Source organism: Aulonocara stuartgranti, assembly GCF_965226115.1.
Source record: "Aulonocara stuartgranti genome assembly, chromosome: 18".
NCBI lineage: Eukaryota > Metazoa > Chordata > Actinopteri > Cichliformes > Cichlidae > Aulonocara > Aulonocara stuartgranti.
The window spans coordinates 1178189-1200109 of NC_138954.1; the positions used below are offsets into that span (position 1 = coordinate 1178189).

General features: G+C 36.3%; 1 protein-coding gene across 2 annotated transcripts in view; it reads left to right on the forward strand.

The window, feature by feature from the left end:
- Positions 1-21921, forward strand: part of LOC309693968 (T cell receptor alpha chain MC.7.G5-like) — an 87148-nt gene that overhangs the window by 36966 nt on the left and 28261 nt on the right. Inside the window, exon 3 of one of the 2 annotated variants that reach the window (XM_082513659.1) lies at positions 4097-4151. In XM_082513659.1, coding sequence (XP_082369785.1) covers positions 4097-4151 — 55 coding nt within the window. Of the gene's footprint in view, positions 1-4096; positions 4152-17675; positions 17751-21921 lie in introns of both variants that reach the window. The other variant, XM_082513658.1, reaches the window with a different exon arrangement.

The window sequence follows — 21921 nt, forward strand, 5'->3', positions numbered from 1 at the left end:
CACAGCGAGTTACGCGTTACAGCATCACACTGATCATTGAAGGGAAAACATGCAATTCTCTTGTTTTATTGTTAATTAACTTTGACTTTTAGCACACACTAAAATCAGATACAACAAACAGAAAAACATGTTTAAAACACTTTCGTGAGACAAATGTCCTGTTTTGATGGTTGTAAGAATTTCAGCGCTCGGCTCTGTAAAAGCTGCCGGAGGTTTCTCCTCTTCAAGCTCACAGATGCATAAATGATAAACTGTTCGATGCAGGAATCTTTGATTTCCATGTAAATCTTAAACCTCGTTATCGTGCTGCTTTATGGACATTTGGTATTGATCTGTGTACATGCTCCCACAAATAAAACATCAACCAAACACTGGAGCAGCTTCACCCTGAAAACTCAAACCTGTCAGAGTTGTTTCTAAAAACAGAAGTGACACAAACGCAGCTGCCACAGAGAGACTCTGCCCCCCAGAGGACGGGACAGGGAGAGCATCAGGTATGCTGGGCCCTGCACACCTGCCCACGTTTACAGCATTGTGGCCTGATGATGTTGGCTGAGTCTGACTGCCACAGGCCCGCCTAATGTGAGTCAGATGAATTAGGTTAGCAGTGCTGTGACTGAACTGTACTTAGCAAACATGGAAACTTGGATTAAGCTCAAATTATTCTGCAAACTGGGTCAGAGCCCAAAATACTCACTAACAGCCGGATCTTTTATTCACACTGTTTTTAGGCCACAGGTGAAGTTTGTCTGAGAAACAGGTCACATCAGCTCTGCTCTCTGCTTCCTGCGTCTCACACAAACTATAAATGTAGTCCTGGATGAGTCTGTGTGTGAGAGAAGGAAGCAGAGGAGGCGTTCGTCCAGAGATCCAAGAGACGCTTCAGTCAGGCTTCCTGCAAACACACTGTGAGTTTATGTGTAACACACACACACACACACACACACACACACACACACACACACACACACACACACACACACACACTTCAAACTGTTTGTCAGTCATCTTGTTTTAAACTTTCAGCTCATTTTTCTTTTACTTTTACACTAATGACTCATTTTTGACTGAATCATTTCCATCACATTAGCCTCCATCACTCTCTGCCGTGCATCCGTCTGACTGTGGGCACCTCCTCCTGTTATCCAGACAAACTCTCAACAGGAAGTGACATCATAGTTTACCTGCTGGGCAGCCTGTTATCAGGTTACCATGACTACAGAGTGGATTATCACCAAATATTAATCAGGTGATAGCTAAAAGCTAACGCAGATACTAGTTTGTACAACATCTAAATAAAAGCTCTGTTAGTGCCAGTAGCCGCTCAGCGAGCTGTATTATTGGTCGCTGGTTATTATTGGTCATTAAAAAGGCTCCAACAGCACAAACAGGGTCCAGAGGTCCAGTTCAGGGACTCTAATTAACTGAGGTGAAGCCGAGCAGACCACCTGTGTCACCATCCACCTGTCAGTCAAAGAGGCCACGCCCCCAATAATGCAAACATTAAGCTTAAAATCAGCTGTTATGAAGATCGAGGCTGTAAACATGTTTACGTCTGATGTGATGTGAACACGTAAGTGTTGCAGGACTGACTCACTTTTAGAGGAAGTTTGAGGAAGTTTGATGTTTGACAACAACTCCAACGATCAGCTGAACTGAACTTCAGTTCTAGTCTTAAACTGTAACACAGCTAAACTTCACTGATGGCCACAGGAGCTGGAGATCGTTTATACAGAATAATCCTTTCATGCAACGCTGATTATTTCTGCACCACACTGTGACCTGTCGTGAGCTCTTAAAAGCTTTAAAAAACAAGTAAATTTGAACTTTTGTAATCTGGGTTTTAGGCCACACCCCTCTGACAGAGGTGGCACTCGTGGGAATAACTGGATCAGGGGACACAGGTGAGCTGTGCAAACACAGATGCTTCATCCAGAGGAACACAGACAGTGTGTTCGGTTAGACTCAGTCTGAAGGATTAAGGTGGATATCTGAAAACGAGCACAGTGACTCTTCCACATCGTCTCGGGTAAGTTTCAGTTTACATGATTTTAATTTGAACAAACAGTGTTAAATTTTTTTATTTCTACGTAAAAACAAACAAACAAAACAGGATAAACAAAGTCTCGTACAAACAAAATGGAACGACACAGAAAACAGTGAAAGACACAATCTTTGTGGAGGAAATATGTGTTTTACTCTTTGATAGCAAAGCTTCTTTTGATGAATGTGTAATTATCTAAATGTTTCACACTGTCATCAGAGAAACGACCAGTTCATGCAAGAAAAGCAAACAAATGCAAACTGTGAAGGTGACAGGAGGAATAAAAACACTGATCACGGACAGAAAATCTGAATATTTGACATCCACACGAGTCCGTGAGTATTCGTCACAGTGTGAGTCACAGTGTAAGAATCAGACGACAGACAAACTTTATTTTGGCAATGGAACCAAACTCACTGTAGAGACAGGTAAGAGTTTTCTTTGCTTAAATGATTTTAGACTTTAAAAATAACTTTCATTTGTATTTTTTTTAATTTATTACTTTTTGTAGATTCTAACTAGTGCAAACTGAGATGGTTTCATGCAGTCTCAGTGAGAAACATCAGCTCACAGTGTGAAGCTTCAGCTCAGCACAAAATGTGAAACATTCAGAGAAGAAGAAACAAACACTGAATGAAAACAGCGCAGAAAGCGTCAATACAGAACCTGCAGTCAGGAGTTTTATTCGCTTTCAATTTTGTCTGATTCGTTCGGATTGAGTGAAAAAAACATCAAAAACAGCAAAAACTGCGACACAAGTTTGAATATCTGAGACAAATAATTAAAATAACACATAAACAGATGTCCTGAAGATTAACGAAGAGATACAACAACAGCAGGAACAGAGCGCAGCAGTATTTGTCACAGTGTGTGTTACTGTGTGACTGGAGGGAACGACAAAATTTACTTTGGCAAAGGAACCAAACTGACTGTAGAAACAGGTAGGAGGACGTTTGCTTTCTTTAGTGTTTCGTTTTTGTGCGTCTATAGAGAGTTTATATGTGTGTGTTGCATTTGTGTATTTATAGAACTGGACAGATTTTGATTGATAGAAATAATCAGGCTGTGAGCAACACAGACAAACACATGCAAATAAAATAAGACTTTAAAATAAATTCAGATTTGTTGATTAAACGATTAAATGTTCAACAGCGTGAATAAAAATATGACTCATGCTACTGTAAAACAATGAGATCAGTTAATAAATGAACCCAACAGAAGCACAAACAGATGCAAATTTGTCCATAAACACCATAAAAATATGAAATAAGTTAAATTTCCAGTGAAAACATCAAATGTAAGCTGTGAAAGACAAAAGTGGTATTTGTCACAGTGTGTGTTAGAGTGTGAATCAGGGAGGAAACAGCAGACTTTATTTTGGCAAAGGAATTAAAGTGACAGTAGAGGCTGGTAAGATGATTATATTCCTTCATTTTTATGACTAACACTGTGAAACGAGCGACTCGGTTAAATGTTTTAATATTTTACTGAAACCATCCAGACTCTGCAGACAGTAACCATGGATACACGAGCACCGTGTGTTAGACGGATTCATGAAAGAAATAAGCACGACATGAAAGTGAGTGAAAATCTAAAGCTGACCTGAAACATGGTGCAGCAGTTTTTGTCACAGCGTTTGCTGCAGTGTGACGAGAGGAAACGACAAGCTTGTCTTTGGCAGCGGCGCCAAACTGAGCGTAGAGACGGGTAAGATTTAACGTGGAGTCGGGTTTACGATTTTATGATCAGCTCAGAGTCTGCAATCACTGTTCATTTATTGAATATTACATATTTGAAAGGTTTTCGCTCAGTTTGATGGGCTGACACTGCAGGCTGACGACTGTCTGGGAAAATAACGCAGTTAAAAACACGATTTGTGATCCTGAGTTTAAATGTTGGGATGAAACGACTAAACTGGTTTAAACAGATGAAAACAACACAGAATGAGACTGAGTGCAACATTATAAATGACACAGAATAAATAAACAGAAACATCTGGAGAATAACGGGAGCAGCAGTATTTGTCACAGTGTGTGTTAGTGTGTGACTCAGGGGGGAAACTACAGGCTTTATTTTGGTAAAGGAACCAAACTGATCGTACAAACTGGTAAGAAGAAGATTTCTTTATTATTTCATGATTTACATTTTTGTCTCATTGAAGTTGAATTTAGGCTGCAGATCGTGAAGTAAAACATATGAACACATTTATAAAATGATTTCCAAACAGAAACAACCAAGTAAACCAAAAGATAAAAATCATCAAAAAGATGTCAGCATGAAATCTGGAAACAAATACAGATTCATGCAAAAACAACAAGATGAATAAAAACCAAAAGGTTTCAGTGAAAATCAAATAGAAGCTTAGTCCTCATACAAACAAGGTATTTGTCACAGTGTGTGTTACTGTGTGAATAACCAGGGAGGCAAAATGACTTTTGGGAGAGGAACCAAACTGACCGTACAAACTGGTGAGATACAAAAAATGCTTTTGTTAGTCTTAGTGTTGATGGTTTTATTGGTGCAAACTGGTTGCAAATGGAAATAAATAACATTTGTTTATTTTATGTAACTTTTAATGTAAAAAACAAACCAAACACTGAGACTCTACAAAGACCTGATGTGAAACGTGATTAATAACTAACAGATACATAAAGTAGGACAGATGGGAGATAAAAACTGTGCAGCAGTATTTGTCTCAGTGTTTGTTACTGTGTGACTCAGGGATCAACCGGCAGACTTTATTTTGGCAAAGGGACCAAACTGACTGTAGAAGCTGGTGAGACTCAGATTTCTTTTAATGATTTCACACTTTGCAGATGCAAACAGCTGCAGACAGTAATCCTGTCAGAAAGGAGAGAACAGTTTATTCTGTGGCATTAAAATGAACAAATATCAGCTCTGCTTTCATCCAAAAAATCTGACAAAAAAAACATTCAAAAGATGAAAAATAAATAAAACGAAATCAAGAGAATAACAAATCTTGATACAAATAGAGACGAACATAAGAAACAACAACACTGTAGCAGAAATGTGAAACGAGCTCAGCCCTGTCAGTATTTGTTGGCGTGTGTGTGACAGTGTGACTGATCAGGGAGCAAGGAAACTTTATTTTGGCAAAGGGACCAAACTGACTGTAGAAGCTGGTAAGATGCTGATTTTCATGAAATTACTTCAAGTCGTTTTGTTTTCGCTGTAATTTTAAAATGAGTTTATTAGAGCTTTATTTGGAGCGAATAAGAAACAAGAAGAAAATTCAAATCAAACTGAGGAAACGTGTCCAAACCTGCAGCTGACGACAGACAATGATCACAAACAGGTTCAGAAACGTTTTCAGATCCACAGAAACAAAATAAATGACTCTTATAATTAGATGAACATGAAGAACCGTGGAGTAGAAACAGACGTGAACACAGACACAGAGCAGCTGGCACACAGCAGTTTTTGCCGGTGTGTGTGTTACTGTGTGAATCAGGGAGCAGGCAAAATGACTTTTGGGAGAGGAACCAAACTGATCGTACAAACTGGTAAGATTAAAAAAATGCTTTTGTTAGTCTTAGTGTTGATGGTTTTATTGGTGCAAACTGGCTGCAAATGGAAATAAATAACATTTGTATATTTTATGTGACTTTTAACGTAAAAAACAAACCAAACACTGAGACTCTACAAAGACCTGATGTGAAACGTGATTAATAACTAACAGATACATAAAGTAGGACAGATGGGAGATAAAAACTGCAGCAGTATTTGTCTCAGTGTTTGTTACTGTGTGACTCAGGGATCAACCGGCAGACTTAATTTTGGCAAAGGGACCAAACTGACTGTAGAAGCTGGTAAGACTCAGATTTCTTTTAATGATTTCACACTTTGCAGATGCAAACAGCTGCAGACAGTAATCCTGTCAGAAAGGAGAGAACAGTTTATTCTGTGGCATTAAAATGAACAAATATCAGCTCTGCTTTTTCCAGTTTATTAAACAAACTGATGAGAAATTCAAAAGATGAAAACAAAGAAAGTCAAAATGAGTTTAAGCGGAACTTAAAAAAGAGACATTTGCAGTGAAATCCATCAACAAATAAATGAACCGTGTCAAAAACTGCAGCCGAGGACAGAAAATGATGACAAACAGGTTCAGAAGCATCTTCAGATTCACAGAAATATCATCAATTACTGCTGAAATTAGCTCAGAATGAAGAACCATGGAGTAAACATAGATACGGATAAAAAGACATAGATATGCTGGCACACAGCAGTTTTTGCCGGTGTGTGTGTTACTGTGTGAATCAAGCAGGAACCAAAATGATTTTTGGGAGAGGAACCAAACTGACCGTACAAACTGGTAAGATTAAAAAAATACTTTTGTTAGTCTTAGTGTTGATGGTTTTATTGGTGCAAACTGGCTGCAAATGGAAATAAATAACATTTGTTCATTTTATGTGACTTTTAATGTAAAAAACAAACCAAACACTGAGACTCTACAAAGACCTGATGTGAAACGTGATTAAACTGTGCAGCAGTATTTGTCTCAGTGTTTGTTACTGTGTGAATAATCAGGGCGTGAACAGAGTTTTCTTTGGCAGTGGAGCCAAACTGATGGTAGAAAGCGGTAAGACTTTTTTATTTTCATGATTTTACACATGTTTCATTAAAGAAGCTTCAGTTTTAGTTGATGCAGACTGGATGTGCAAGCAAAGTTAAGTAAAATGAGTTTTAGGAGGTGAGCAAATCCAGGATGGAGTAAAAAGAAAAAAGTAGGGAAAGAAAATAATTTAAACTAAATCAATTAGAAAAATGACAATAAATAAAAAGGAAAACATTCTGAAAAGAAATGCTGAAGAAAAAGTCTTAACGTTATAAAAACTGATAAACTGAGACTCCTGTTGGTGAATGTGAGGTTTGTGAGTTTTACAGTTTTTTACATTTGTAGGGCTAAGGAGGAAAAATGAGAGGTGATGAGCAGACGTTAAAGTTTTGTATTATTCTGACTCAGATGGGAGAAAACTGAGCAGTTAAACTGGTCCCAGTGCAGGCAGCGGTTTTTGCTGAGCGCTGTATCTTAGTGTGACTGGTCAGGGAGGCTACAGGACCGTGTTTGGACCAGGAGTAAAACTCAGTGTAGAGTCCAGTAAGTCACTTTAAATGATGTAAAACATGAACTGAAGCTGCAGATCACAGAAAATGTTAAATACTGTGATCATCCAGGATTATGTGTTTGATGCACACGAATCTCAATGAAAGCCTGATTTTTACAGATCTGTCAGTAACACATGAACTTAAACAACATTTAACCCAAGTTATTTAAAGTTTCTGCAAAACACTGAATGTTTTCACTTATTTAAGTAGCAGAAGCTGAAAACTAAGTCAAACAGAAAACTGTTAAATAATGATTCTGCTGAAAGTCGAATGTTTGTTTGAACTTTAAAATGAGGACAAACGTGTGTGATAGCTGTTTATAAGTGACTATAATGCAGCTGTAATTAGACCTGATTACATGTTGGACGGTTCAACATTAACTTTGTCTTTCTGTCCACACGGCTGCCTCCAGCTGTTCACTGCCATAATATTAAACACATGTTTCTGTCATTTGAAACCAGTCAGTGGATTAAAAACGATTCATCAGGAACCTTTCACTAAAAGATGAATGTGAGGTTTTTATCACACTGTTTGTCAGTGTGTGAGAGGAACTACAGACAAACTGATCTTTGGCCGAGGAACTCGACTGAGCGTTGAATCGGGTAAGATTTTATCGATTTTATCGATTTTATAGATTTTATCGATTTTATCGATTTTATAGACTTAAAACATAAAATCAGAGGAGACAATACTTTAATCCAACACACAGTTCAGTTTTTAATGATTTATATTTAGTCATTAAGGTTTCTTTAAAAAGGTAAATCCCTGTTTTAGTGCAATGAAAATATTTCAATCATCAAAACCTGAAACGATTCAAAGTTAAGACTGAAACATGAGTTTGAACTTTGGGAGGTTTTTATTCAGCGATCAGTCACAGTGTGAAAGGAAATGCACAGAAAATGATTTTTGGCCGAGGAACTCGACTGACTGTCAACTCCGGTGAGCTTAAATATATATTTAACAAATATGTAGGACATGATGTGCAGAACAACATGATTTTATTTTTAGAGCTCAAAGTCCAGTTTAACACGTGTGAAGGTTTCGCCATCAGAACGAGTCAAAGTGAAACTGTTGTAATGCAGAAACGATGGTTAGGTCCTGAACCTGTCACAGATTCTTTTCTATGAGAGACGTAAAGTTTTCATTCAGAAAAAAAGTTCATTTCAGTGTCAAAAAGTAAAATATTCTCCTGAACGAGGACTGGAAATAAAAACTCTAATCAAAGAAGATCTGTAACTACAATCTCCCGTCATGTTATCTGTCAGTGCGGTTCAGTCATGCTGCACCGCTGTCAAGTTCACAGCCTGTTAACCAGTTTAATTTTGACAGGACTTCATGGTAGAAGCAGCCAAAATGTTTTATACTGAGTCTCCACGTCAGACATTTTACTCCTCGTCTGCTCAGTGAGATGAAGGTGGTTCTTCAAAAACAAACAATCTCAGCATTGCTGCCATTTCTGTCTATAATAATGTCTCAGTGAATATTTCTTAATGATTGTGTTTACACCAAAACAAAAGTAGAAAGACTGTGTGAGGATTTGAGTCAGCTGTCAGTCACTGTGTGAGAGGAAGTGCAGAGAAACTCATCTTTGGTGGAGGAACTCGGCTGATGGTCGAATCAGGTCAGTTTAGACTGAAAGTTTCATTAATCTGCTGATAAAAGAAAATATGAAATCATCTAATGACTTAAACATTTATTCTAAAGAGAGAGAAATGTAACTGTAACTTGTTTCAACAGTAAAAGTTACATTTGTTTCATGAAGAGAATATTATGAAAACAAAACAAACATAACAGCAAAAGTTATTTCTTAATCTGGAACAAACGTTTTCATGTACTGGCAGCACAGAAGTAAAGAAAGAAGAAATCTTTGAAACACTTGGATTCAGTTTAGTAACAAACAGACAATTAAAGGCTTAAAACTGTGTCGCAGACTAAATGTCCACGTCTGTGAGTTTAACACTAGAATCAGTCACAAGACTGAATTTCTACTTCTCATATTCTAATAGTGGAAGCACGGCGTCAACGCAGATTCTTTACAGTCAGTGTGAAAATCACCTTCAGCTCAGGAACGTTTCTGCCAGCAAAGAATTTAATAGAACAGAAGGAACGACACAGAAGCAGAACCAGGTTTTTGTTTCGTCGTGTGTCATGGTGTGAATACTGGGGGCGGTTATGGCAAACTGGTGTTTGGATCAGGCACCAGACTGAACGTCCAGAGCCGTAAGTTTCAATTCAATTATTAAAGCTGCTGGAATGTAGTTTTCTTCTTCTACTAAACGTATTCAGCAGAATCATAACACTCGTTTAATCAGCCTTTCCCTCGATTTGTGATGATGTAACAGTCACACCTGACATAGAGAATGAGCTTATGTGTTCAGTTAAACTTGTTGGAAATGAACTAAACTGATGGCAGCGTCCATTAATCCAAACAAACAGATACAGATAAACATAAAAAATATTTAGTATTTAATAATCTTTTCTTTCTTTTTGGCAGAGTGAAAATAATATCAGAACCATAAGAAATCATGATAACTGTCCACAATCTAACAACTGCATTAAACTTAAAAAGTTTTAAGAAAATAAACATCATGAACATATTATACTGGAGCTCAGCAGCTGCTGCAGGCTGCTGGTTTTTGCTGAGCCCGTTTGTGCTGTGTGAAGACTGGAGCAGCACAGAAGATGATGTTTGGTAAAGGAACTCTGCTGACTGTGGAAGCAAGTAAGACGTTTCTAACTAACAGACAATAATAATAAAATTTTGTCAGCTTGAATTAGTGACTGAAGCTCTTTGTCTAATGTTTGATGTTCAGTGAGTCATTAAATAAAAGTCCAAATAAATAGTCTGTAGTTGTTAGAAAGGTGAGTTTGCCACATTCAGCTTGGTGATGTTTCAGTAACAGCTGTGAGTTTGTGTGAAACAGATGAAATCGAGCTGAAGTCTGAGCAGTTTCAAGCGTCTCGTTGATGTTTCAGCTTGTTGTGTTCTGGTCTGAATACTCAGTGATTTTCTCAGCGATGCTGTTAAATCCTGAGAATATCAGAGAAGAACGAGTGTGTTGGTGTAGTTGTGCTTTTTGTCAGGCAGTGTGTTGCTGTGTGAAGAGCTCTGGTCTCGATAAAATCGTGTTTGGAACAGGAACTAAAGTGATTGTTGAAACCTGTAAGTCTGCTCATCTTTATCTCTTTATTCTCATTGAAGCTCATTTACTTACAGTAAACCTGCAGGCTGCTGTTGCTGCACATTTAATTTTCTGCATCAGTCTCTGACTGTGATCATAAATAAACACTTAAAAACTAAAGTTCATCAGAGACGTTCAGCTGTGTGGTGACAGGACTGCTGTGCATTCAAAATTCATTTCTTATCTTCAGTTCAAAGACCAAACTCAGAAAACATGACAGTATATTAAGATTATTATATCAGTCTCACACAGACTGAAGTGATGTTTTTGCACCGACATCTGCTGCTGTGTGAAAACTGGAAGCTACCAGAAACTGGTCTTTGGTTCTGGGATCAGAGTGACGGTCGAGTCCAGTAAGTTTTATCTCCTGTATGTTTTGCTTGGACACAGTCAGGTATTTGTAAAGTATTTAAAGCTAAGCCTTCCCTCTACATACAGTGAAACAGAGAATATATAGGTTTGTGTAAAAGATGATAAAATGTTCATTTGAGCCTTTTCGAGCTGAGTGATGTGGAGCTGATCTGCACTCACATTAAGTGTGTGATCAGTAACACTGTGTGAGTACGTCTTCCACCGGAGGATGGAAAACTGTGTTTGGGGAAGGAACCACACTGATCATCAGCAGCAGTGAGTGTGTGAAGGTCAGAGTTGATCAAAGCAAAAGTAGAAACTGACAAAACATTTTAAGTAAAGAAATTAAAAAAAATTACATGTATTTTTAAATTTGCATAAAATCACACAATCTGTGATTTCTTGTAAAATGTGCAGTTACAAAAATACAGTAATTACTTCAACTAACAAAGGATTACTCACGGACACCAATACTATATGCAGTATAGTTACTGTAAATATAAATATTTCTACGACAGTTCTGATTAATAATTATAAAATAACATAGTTAAAAGTCAAAAGTAGTTAAAAAAGTCAGAAATCACGTCTAAGATGAGCTTCTGTTCAGTTGCTAAGTTTGTGCTATGAGGCTTCGTGTTGTGTGAATACTGGGTATAAGATGCTTTTTGGAAGTGGAACCAGGTTAATCATTCAAACCAGTAAGTGCTGAAAATGTTTATTGTTTATTCCTTTTTTTAATGGCAAACAAGAAAAATCAGGTTCGATTTGTGAAAATCACATTTAAATGAGGACCAGTGTTTACAGCTGAGGGACATTAAATCAACATGTTTTGACCCCTCAAAGGTCAGAAGATCAGAGAGAAATGTGAAATTATCTCTAAATTACAAATATCTCTGTAACATTTATACAGATAAATAAACACAGATAAAGAATAAAAGGAGAAAATACATCAACTGAACAAACTTGTGATAAAACACTTTGTTCTTCACTGTAGTGAAAATAGCTGAGCTTATGTTTATCATATATGTTAAACTTCTGTGTTTTTAAATGTAAAGATCAAACACAGAGTTTGGTTCGGCTGATCCTGTCCTGACTTTGTGTTATTGGGCTTCATGTTGTGTGAATGTTGGCTCAGAAAAAATTTACTTTGGACGAGGAATCAGATTAACCGTTGAGCCGAGTAAGTACTGATACACTTCCATATATAAGTGACAGCAACAGGCATGGTTTTAAGTTGACTGCAGTAATGCAAACAGATGTGAAACATCTGCAGTGTGTTAAATATGAATGGATTTGAATTTTGTCCACAAAGCAACACCAAATGTTTAAACGCTGGAATATGAAGCAAACTGAGCATTAAAATAAAACGCTGCTTTTACAGGTACAATTAGAATAACAATGAAGAGTAAAAACATTCATCAAACATACAGGACTCGTCAAACATATCCACTCTGGATCACTTTCAACGATTTCCATGATCTACAGGAAAATGTCAGAATTTACATTTTGTTTTATTCAGAAAACCATCAGAGCAAATAGAAAGAGGTCAGAAAACTCAAGTTAGATTATTTACTGTTGGCCCAGAAAGTGACTGCAGAGCCGTGAAATGTTCATATGTGAAGTGAAGTCTGTTTGCTCTGAAGCCAGCGATCCATCTGTTTAATACTTCAGATAAACCACGATCACAACAAAAACATTAACTCGTAATAAACACAACTGACCAACGTGATCGACTTTAGAAGTTTGTTCATGTTCATTCATAAAAAAGTCAAAGACGCTGATGAAGGTACGCTGTGCTGAGTTTGTGTTATGGAGCTTCATGTTGTGTGAATGTTGGGCAAAAGATCATCTTTGGAGCAGGAAGCAGGTTAATCATTGAAGCCAGTAAGTGCTGTCACGTCTTTATTTCACTTCTGTTATGGATTCAATCAAAACTTCAAAACAAAGATCAGAATAAATATAATGAAGAGATCAAAGGATCAAAACCTGATCACTTAAAATAATTTTTTCTGTAAATAAATGAGGAAAAACAAAAATTTACAACAATTGTGCATATTGATAATGTCCGAGGTTCACAAGTTTGATTTAGTGGAGTTAAACATTTGCTGAGCCCTTTATTAAATTAAAATGGGATGAGTCTGTGTGAAGGCTGTGCTGCTGAGCTCCTGGTTCACATCGCGGTGTGAAGACCCGCTCTCACGGGCGACTGCTGTTTGGATCAGCAGTAAGTTCAACACCAACAACAGTCACGAGATTTCAGATGTTTGTTTTCAGATTCTAACTGTGAGGACAGATTCTGACCCACAACATACTGCAGCATGTTTCTAGTCCAGGACAGTTTATTAAAGCGAGACACAGAAGCAGCCAGGAAGCCGTTTTTGTCACGCTGCCTCTCATGGTGTGAGTACTGATTATAACAAGCTGCTGTTTGGATCGGGCACCAGACTGAACGTCCACAGCAGTAAGTTTAATTTTTAAGTTAAAGCTACAGGTAACGAACATTAAACACGTTTTCATGAGGACGTTCGGACTGAAGGTGAAAAGCTACAGTTTAACTGCGTCTTTGAGTTTTGAGCTGTTTTTAGTGAGTGTGAACAGTAAAGGTGAAACGCTGCTGTTTGGTTATTGGTGAACACTGAGTTAGAAACATGTTATCTGCAAACAGCGAGAAACACAGCAGCTGGTGTTGTTTAAAAAAATCAGATTACGTGTTAGTCCTAACATCAGGACATCAAACTGTTCCTGACAAATAGTTGTAAGAAAATAAACATCATGAACATATTATTCTGGAGCTCAGCAGCTGCTGCAGGCTGCTGGTTTTTGCTGAGCTCGTTTGTGCTGTGTGAAGACTGGAGGAGCACAGAAGATGATGTTTGGTAAAGGAACTCTGCTGACTGTGGAAGCAAGTAAGACGTTTCTAACTAACAGACAATAATAATAAAATTTTGTCTGCTTGAATTAGTGACTCAAGCTCTTTGTCTAATGTTTGATGTTCAGTGAGTCATTAAATAAAAGTCCAAATAAATAGTCTGCAGTTGTTAGAAAGGTGAGTTTGTCTCATTCAGCTTGGTGATGTTTCAGTAACAGCTGTGAGTTTGTGTGAAACAGATGAAATCGAGCTGAAGTCTGAGCAGTTTCAAGCGTCTCGTTGATGTTCTGCTTGTTGTGTTCTGGTCTGAATACTCAGTGATTTTCTCAGCGATGTTGTTAAATCCTGAGAATATCAGAGAAGAACGAGTGTGTTGGTGTAGTTGTGCTTTTTGTCAGGCAGTGTGTTGCTGTGTGAAGAGCTCTGGTGTCGGTAAAATCGTGTTTGGAACAGGAACTAAAGTGATTGTTGAAACCTGTAAGTCTGCTCATCTTTATCTCTTTATTCTCATTGAAGCTCATTTACTTACAGTAAACCTGCAGGCTGCTGTTGCTGCACATTTAATTTTCTGCATCAGTCTCTGACTGTGATCATATAACCGCACATTCTGTTGCAAGCTGTGACAAAGACTACTAAACCCCCCAAAGTTTCCTAAATCAGTGGAAATGTTTATATGTTTGTATAAAAGATAAAAAAATGTTAATTTGAGGCTCTTTGAGCTGAACGCTGTGGAGGTGATGTGGCTCAGATTAAGTGTTAGGTTATAAATACTGTGTGACTACATCCTCTGGTGGAGGATGGAAGATTGTGTTTGGGGAAGGAACCACACTGATAGTCAACAGCAGTGAGTGTCTGTTAAGAGTTTCTGACATTCATTTGTAGTTTGGTGAAAACTGTTTGGTACAAAGTAAACAAAGTGGATCTAAGATTGTTTATGGAAGTGGAGCCAGGTTAGTCACTGATGCCCAAGGGACAGAAGTGTGTTTCTGGAATTACAACATGTGATCTTACAGTGTTTCACAGCCGAGTCACTAACAGGCAGAAGAGAGACAAAAGCCAGATGCTGTTCATGTGCTGTTTCTGAATGATAACAGTAAAATCACAGAACTGAACACATTTATAACCCAAGTAAAAATAGAGCTTACATTTATCATACATGTAAAACATCTGTTTTTAAGAAAACAAGCTCATTAACCGAGAGCTGAATATTCATGTGTCCAGATGTTTGGTTCAAAACGACACTCAAAGATAAAATAATTTCTGACAAATGATAATTATAATAATTATGACACTTCAACTTACAAAAACTGTCAGCTTTAAACATAAATAAATATTTTTCAATGATGATTTTACCTAAAGATATGAACAGATTTGAATCCAGTGGATCAGGTTGAGTTTATGTTCAGGAGCTTCGTGTTGTGTGAATACGCAAAAGATCATCTTTGGTAGAGGAAGCAGGCTGATCATTGAACCCAGTGAGTGTTGACAGAGATCAGTTATTTATTTATTTACTTGTGTTCTGCATCTATAAACAATTTAAAAGAAAAATGTGTCTGAAAAATTGTGATTGTAACAAAACTGATTAGCACCAAAATAATTTGGCTTTTTTGAAACAAATGAGAAAAACAAACAAACACAATTACATTCAATGTTTGACAAATCACAACCTTAAACAATCATGTGTAAGGTTGTCAGTTTGATCCAGTCAACCACCTGCTCAGTTTGTGTGCTGGAGCTTCATGCTGTGTGAACGCTGCAGGTGGAAATAAGATCATATTTGGAAAAGGAACCAAATTAATCATTCAACCCAGTAAGTGCTTGTTATACAACATGAATATTAATTTTTAGACAACAATAATGAAGCTAAAGGAAAAACAGGTGAAACTGTCAAACCGACATGTGTGTTGCACTTTTACTGTACGTTAAACTGTAGATTCAGAATAATCCAAAATAAAATTTACACACTACATAAATATATCAGAAAGTCATAAAAACCTTATAAATCAAGACCATAATGAACACAGATGAAAATGTCCATCTCTAAAATATTTCTTTACAATTTGCATTTGATCTATAAACTGTCATCATGTAACTATCAGCTGATTTTCAGTTATAAAAACAACTGTAGTTGTAAACACGATTGTCTTTAGAAGCTGGCCAATCACTGACTGCAGTGTAGATGTGATTTTGTAATATTATTATATGTTTTTAACAAAAGAAAACAAAAGCACAGAGACTGTAAAGAAGCATGTTAAAAACAAACCAAACTGCTACAGTTTAAGTTACAGCGTTAGCTGGTTGTGCGTGACAACATGGGTTTGTGTGCTGGAGCTTCATGCTGTGTGAATTCTGGAGGTTTCAATAAGATCATCTTTGGCAGAGGAACCAGATTACTCATTGAAGCCAGTAAGTGCTGATACTGAACACAAAGATGACTGAAAATCAGAAAAATGTAACTACGTGTAAACTGTCAGCTAAACTGGTCACTGAAGGGAAGTTAGTTCAGGTTTCAAACAATATTTACAGCCATTTATGAAGTTTATAACTAAAAAAAGTCTTATCTAATAATAATAATAATAAAAAGGAACATATAAAAACTGAGCTTATACCATACTCAATAACATTGTGATAAACAGCTGTTGAAACATATTTTCAGTGTTTAAATATAAAAATAAACCTGATAAGTTCTGACACATATTCAAATATTATTTATATTGAAGCTTTTGTAACTTGTAATAAAACTTGTAATAAAATTGTAGGTGAAATATTTAGAAAATGACACATATTGGTTTTTCAGTATGATTTTAGTGATTAGACAGAAGACTTTCAAACATTTTAAGATGCTGTTCCTTTCAATGTATTTGAACAAAATCATAGTGCAAATCTTAGAGTTAGATCTCCAAACTTTGTATTATTTTTTGGAGTTATGATGCACGTCTGAATACGTCTATATAGCTGTTGATTTTTGCACTGAGGCTGGACACTGTGTGACATCTGGATATGGTGCTAACAAGATCGTCTTTGGCAGCGGCACTAAGCTTTTCATTAATGACAGTAAGTTCAGTTATTTCGTTTTAGTCGTGAATAATTCAGTAAATGGAACAAAATACTTTAATTATTCATTAAAAATCCTACAAAGTGCAAACACAAGTTAACATCAGCATCTTAAATGCAGCATTTTCATGTAAAGTATCAAATGTAAAAACACGGTTGTGTGAATGGAGCCTGGTTCAGTTTGTCACTGGTTTTGGTCCCAGTGCTTCATGCTGTGTGAATACTGGTACAAATAAGATCACCTTTGGAAGCGGCACCAGCCTGATGATTGAACCCAGTAAGTGCATGAAAGGATCACCCAGAAACATTGTTATTACTGCTAATCTTTGGACTTTAATGCATTGTTATTGAAAGATACACATTTATAACGTCACTGTAATGTAAACAGCAGCACTGCCCTCCAGAAGTTTGTTCATTTGGAAATCTTTGAGAGCAAAGTAGAGACAGATTTTATCTTTATTGATTAACTGAAATGTTTTTGTTAAAACAAAAGATTTAGCGCTTAAAAGGTCACAATGACACTTTCAGTTTGCTGCAGTCAGTCCGGTTTGTGTGCTGCAGCTTTAGACTGTGTGACTTACAACACAGATAAGCTCATCTTAGGACGCGGCACCAAACTGTATGTCAGTGACAGTAAGTAAAATCCTGACCTCATAAAAAAAGATTTAAAATTCAATAAATAAAACTCAATACAAACAAATCAAAGTAGTTATTAAAAGTATAAAGTTTTAATGTATAAACAGCAGCCTTTTGGTTTTCCAGTGTCATGTCAGATGAATAATGTGTTTTCTTTTGTTTGTCTGACAAAAGAAGTTTATAAAACAAAGTAAATATTGTTTTATCTTCAGATATAAAAATAAGATGCAGATCTGAAAACATGGCAGTCATATACTGGGAGGTAACTGGTTATTCTGGAGTTAATTTTTACCACATAGCTGATTGAATAGAACCATCTGAACTTTAAAGTGGACGGTCTCAGTTGTTAAAATGATGTTTTCTTAAATGGCTGGGTTCAGACGGCCACTGCTGAGTTTTTGTTGTGTAGCATCACATTGTGTGTCTACTGGAAACCAGCGTAAGCTCATTTTTGGAAGTGGAACCAGATTACTGATTGAACCCAGTAAGTGCAGCCGCCAATTTAAACATAATGAAGTAAATTAGTTTTTGAGTACATTTTACCATACAAAGTAACAATAATGAAACAATAAAAATGAAATATTGTTTTTCAGGATTTGTCATTATAAAACATTTATAGCAGTCGTTAATGTTAAATGTTTATTAATAATATGATTAATATTAATCTTATTTGACCGTAATGTTCTGCAACAGTCTCCAATTTAAACACACAAGCGTGGTCCAGTTGCTGTCTCTGAGTTTGTGTTATGGAGTTTCATGTTGTGTGTATTCTGGGCAAAAGCTGTTGTTTGCAGCAGGAACCAGATTAACCGTTGAACCTGGTAAGTTCTGATACAACTTAAAATATTATTTATATGCAAGGTTTTTAAAGGAACTTGTAACAAAACAAATGTAATGTTTTCAACACAGTGATTTTTCAGTATGACGTTTATTACTAAAGACAGATCGGATTAAACTGTTGTTGCTGTTCCTTTCAGTGCATTTAGGCAAAGTTTTTACTGCAAACCTTTTTGTGATATAAAAGTACAATAAAGTACTTTTACAAAGTAGTTAATAATTGCAGAGAATGGCTTATCTCCAAAATTATTATTGTTATTTGGAGTTAAGGTGCAGGTTTGAGTACGTCTATAGTTCTATATTTTTGCACTGAGGCTGGACACTGTGTGACATCTGGCTCTGCTGTTAACAAGATCATCTTTGGCAGCGGCACTAAATTATTCATTAATGACAGTAAGTTTAATTCTGTTCTTTCAGTGGTGAAAAACTGAGTACATGGAACAAAATACTTTAATTAATTATTCAGAGCATTAAAAATCCTACAAAGTGCAAAAATATTTTAACATCAGCATCTTAAATGCAGCATTTTCATGTAAAGTATCAAATGTAAAAACACAGTTGTGTGAATGGAGCCTGGTTTAGTTTGTCACTGGTTTTGGTCTCAGTGCTTTATGCTGTGTGAATACTGGAGGTGTAGCTAAGATCATCTTTGGCAGAGGAACCAGTTTACTCATTGAACCCAGTAAGTGAAAAATGTAATTACATGTATTATTGTAAACGGTCAGCTAAACTGGTCTTCCACCGGACCACTTTAAGTGAAGTTAGTTCCAGTTAAAAAAAAATAAATTTATATTTACAGCCATTTGTGAAGCTTATGAATGAAAAAAAAAACATCTAATCTTCTTCTAATAATAATAGCAATAAAAAGGAAAACATAAAAAATAAGAATGAGTTTATACAATAGATTAAAGATTCAAAGTGTTTATTGTCATGTGCACAGAGGAAATAGTATTTCTCTGTGCAATGAAATTCTTCCTTTGCTGTCCAAACACAAATGCCAAGTTATGTTGAAGGACCAAGATAAATAAGGATAAAAATAATTAAAGATAAATAAATGAGTGCAAAAATAAGTAAGTGAAGACAAGCAAGGTATGCAGATGTGGATGTAGATGGATGTACAAAGGAGCTTAATGTGCAAAATGAACTTAATGTGCAACAACATACTCAATAAAGTGGAAAATAACAGACTTATCTCCAAAATAATATTATTTCTGGAGTTATGGTGCAGGTTTGAATACGTCTATAGTTCTATATTTTTGCAGTGAGGGTTGACACTGTGTGACATCTGGCACTAATTTTAACAAGATCATCTTTGGCAGCGGCACTAAATTATTCATTAACGACAGTAAGTTTAATTCTGTTCTTTCAGTGGTGAAAAACTCAGTACATGAAAAAACAACAACTTTGTTTATTCATTCAGAGTATTACGAATTCTACAAAACGCAAAACACCAAAGAAATATTATGATTACTGCTAATATTTAAATGTAACTTTAATGCTTTGTATTAAAATATACAAACGTTCAACTTCACTGTAATTTAAAAAGCAGCACTGCCCAGAAGGATTGTAGATAATAACAGATGAGAATGGCTCATCTCCCAAATTATTATTATTATTGTTGTTATTGGATTACAGTGCAGGTTTGAGTCGGTCTGTGTAGTTGTAGATTTTTGCACTGAGGCTTGACACTGTGTGACATCTGGCTCTGGTTTAACCAAGCTCATCTTTGGACGTGGCACTAAGCTTTTCATTAACGACAGTAAGTTCAGTTCAGAAACGAGTTTTCTTACTTACACATGTACAAGCAGACATGATGTTTGGGTTATCTTGTATATTTGATGTGCACGCACAGCTGCTCCTTGTTTTATTTCCAGACTTATTATCTCAGTGAAGAATACAAACAAAAAGAATGTAAATCACCTCAGTGATGCAGAACCAAAGTAACAGAGTAATATAGTAACTATTAGGGTAACATTGTAGTCACATTATATTCGGACTCTTTGTATCCATTTGAATGGGATTAACGGTATTTTAGGCTGTATTTGTAAGTAAGTCAGGTTAATGTGCTGAGGCTGGACACTGTGTGACATACGGCTCTGGTGTTAACAAGATCATCTTTGGCAGTGGCACTCAATTATTCATTAATGACAGTAAGTTAAATTCTTTGGTTTTAGTGGTGAAAAACATGGCTGTGTGAATGGAGCCTGGTTTAGTTTGTCACTGGTTTTGGTCCCAGTGCTTCATGCTGTGTGAATACTGGAGGTGCAGCTAAGATCTTCTTTGGCAGAGGAACCAGTTTACTCATTGAACCCAGTAAGTGAAAAATGTAGTTGCATGTATTATTGTAAACTGTCAGGTAAACTGGCCATTTGAAGTGAAGTTAGTTCAGGTTAAAAACAACATTTACAGCCATTTATGGAGTTTATAAATGAAAACAAAAAACAAAACATCTAATCTTCCAATAATACAAACACCAGCAATAAAAAAAGGAAAACACAAAAGGAGCTTATGCCATACTCAATAACATTAAAATAAACAGCTGTTGAAACATATTTGCAGTGTTTTAATGTTAAATATATTTATACATACATCTATATATTTCCTAAATGCTTGGCTCAGTTGATGCTGGGTTTGTGTTCTGGAGTTTCATGATGTGTGAATTCTGGGCAAAAGCTGTTGTTTGCAGCAGGAACCAGGTTAACCGTTGAACCTGGTAAGTTCTGATACAACTTAAAATATTATTTATATGGAAGTTTTTTTAAAGCAACTTTAGGTGAAATATTTAGAAAGTGACACACAGCAGTTTTTCAGTATGATTTTAGTGATTAGACAGATGACCTTCAAACATTTTTAAGATGCTGTTCCTTTCACTGCATTTAAACAAAATCTTAGTGCATACTTTGGCTTTTTATGAGATAACTCAATAAAGTAGATAATAATAGACTTATCTCGAAACTTTTATTATTTTTTTAAGTTACGGTGCAGGTTTCAGTCGGTCTGTGTAGTTGTAGACTTTTGCACTGAGGCTTGACACTGTGTGACATCTGGTTTAAACAAGCTCATCTTTGGACGTGGCACTAAGCTTTTCATTAACGACAGTAAGTTCAGTTCAGAAACGAGTTTTCTTACTTACACATGTACAAGCAGACATGATGTTTGGGTTATCTTGTATATTTGATGTGCACGCACAGCTGCTCCTTGTTTTATTTCCAGACTTATTATCTCAGTGAAGAATACAAACAAAAAGAATGTAAATCACCTCAGTGATGCAGAACCAAAGTAACAGAGTAATATAGTAACTATTAGGGTAACATTGTAGTCACATTATATTCAGACTCTTTGTATCCATTTGAATGGGATTAACAGTATTTTAGGCTGTATTTGTAAGTAAGTCAGGTTAATGTGCTGAGGCTGCAGACTGTGGGACATACGGCAGTGGGAACTACAAGGTGATCTTTGGCAGTGGCGCTCAATTATTCATTAATGACAGTAAGTTCAATTCTTTTGGTTTAGTGGTGAAACACTGAGTGTGTGAAAAAACAACTTTAATTATTCATTAAAAATCCTACAAAGTGCAAAAATATTTTAACATCAGCATCTTAAATGCAGCATTTTCATGTAAAGTATCAAATGTAAAAACACAGTTGTGTGAATGGAGCCTGGTTCAGTTTGTCACTGGTTTTGGTCTCAGTGCTTCATGCTGTGTGAATACTGGTACATATAAGATCACCTTTGGAAGTGGCACCAGCCTGATGATTGAACCCAGTAAGTGCATGAAAAGATCACCCAGAAACATTGTTATTACTGCTAATCTTTGG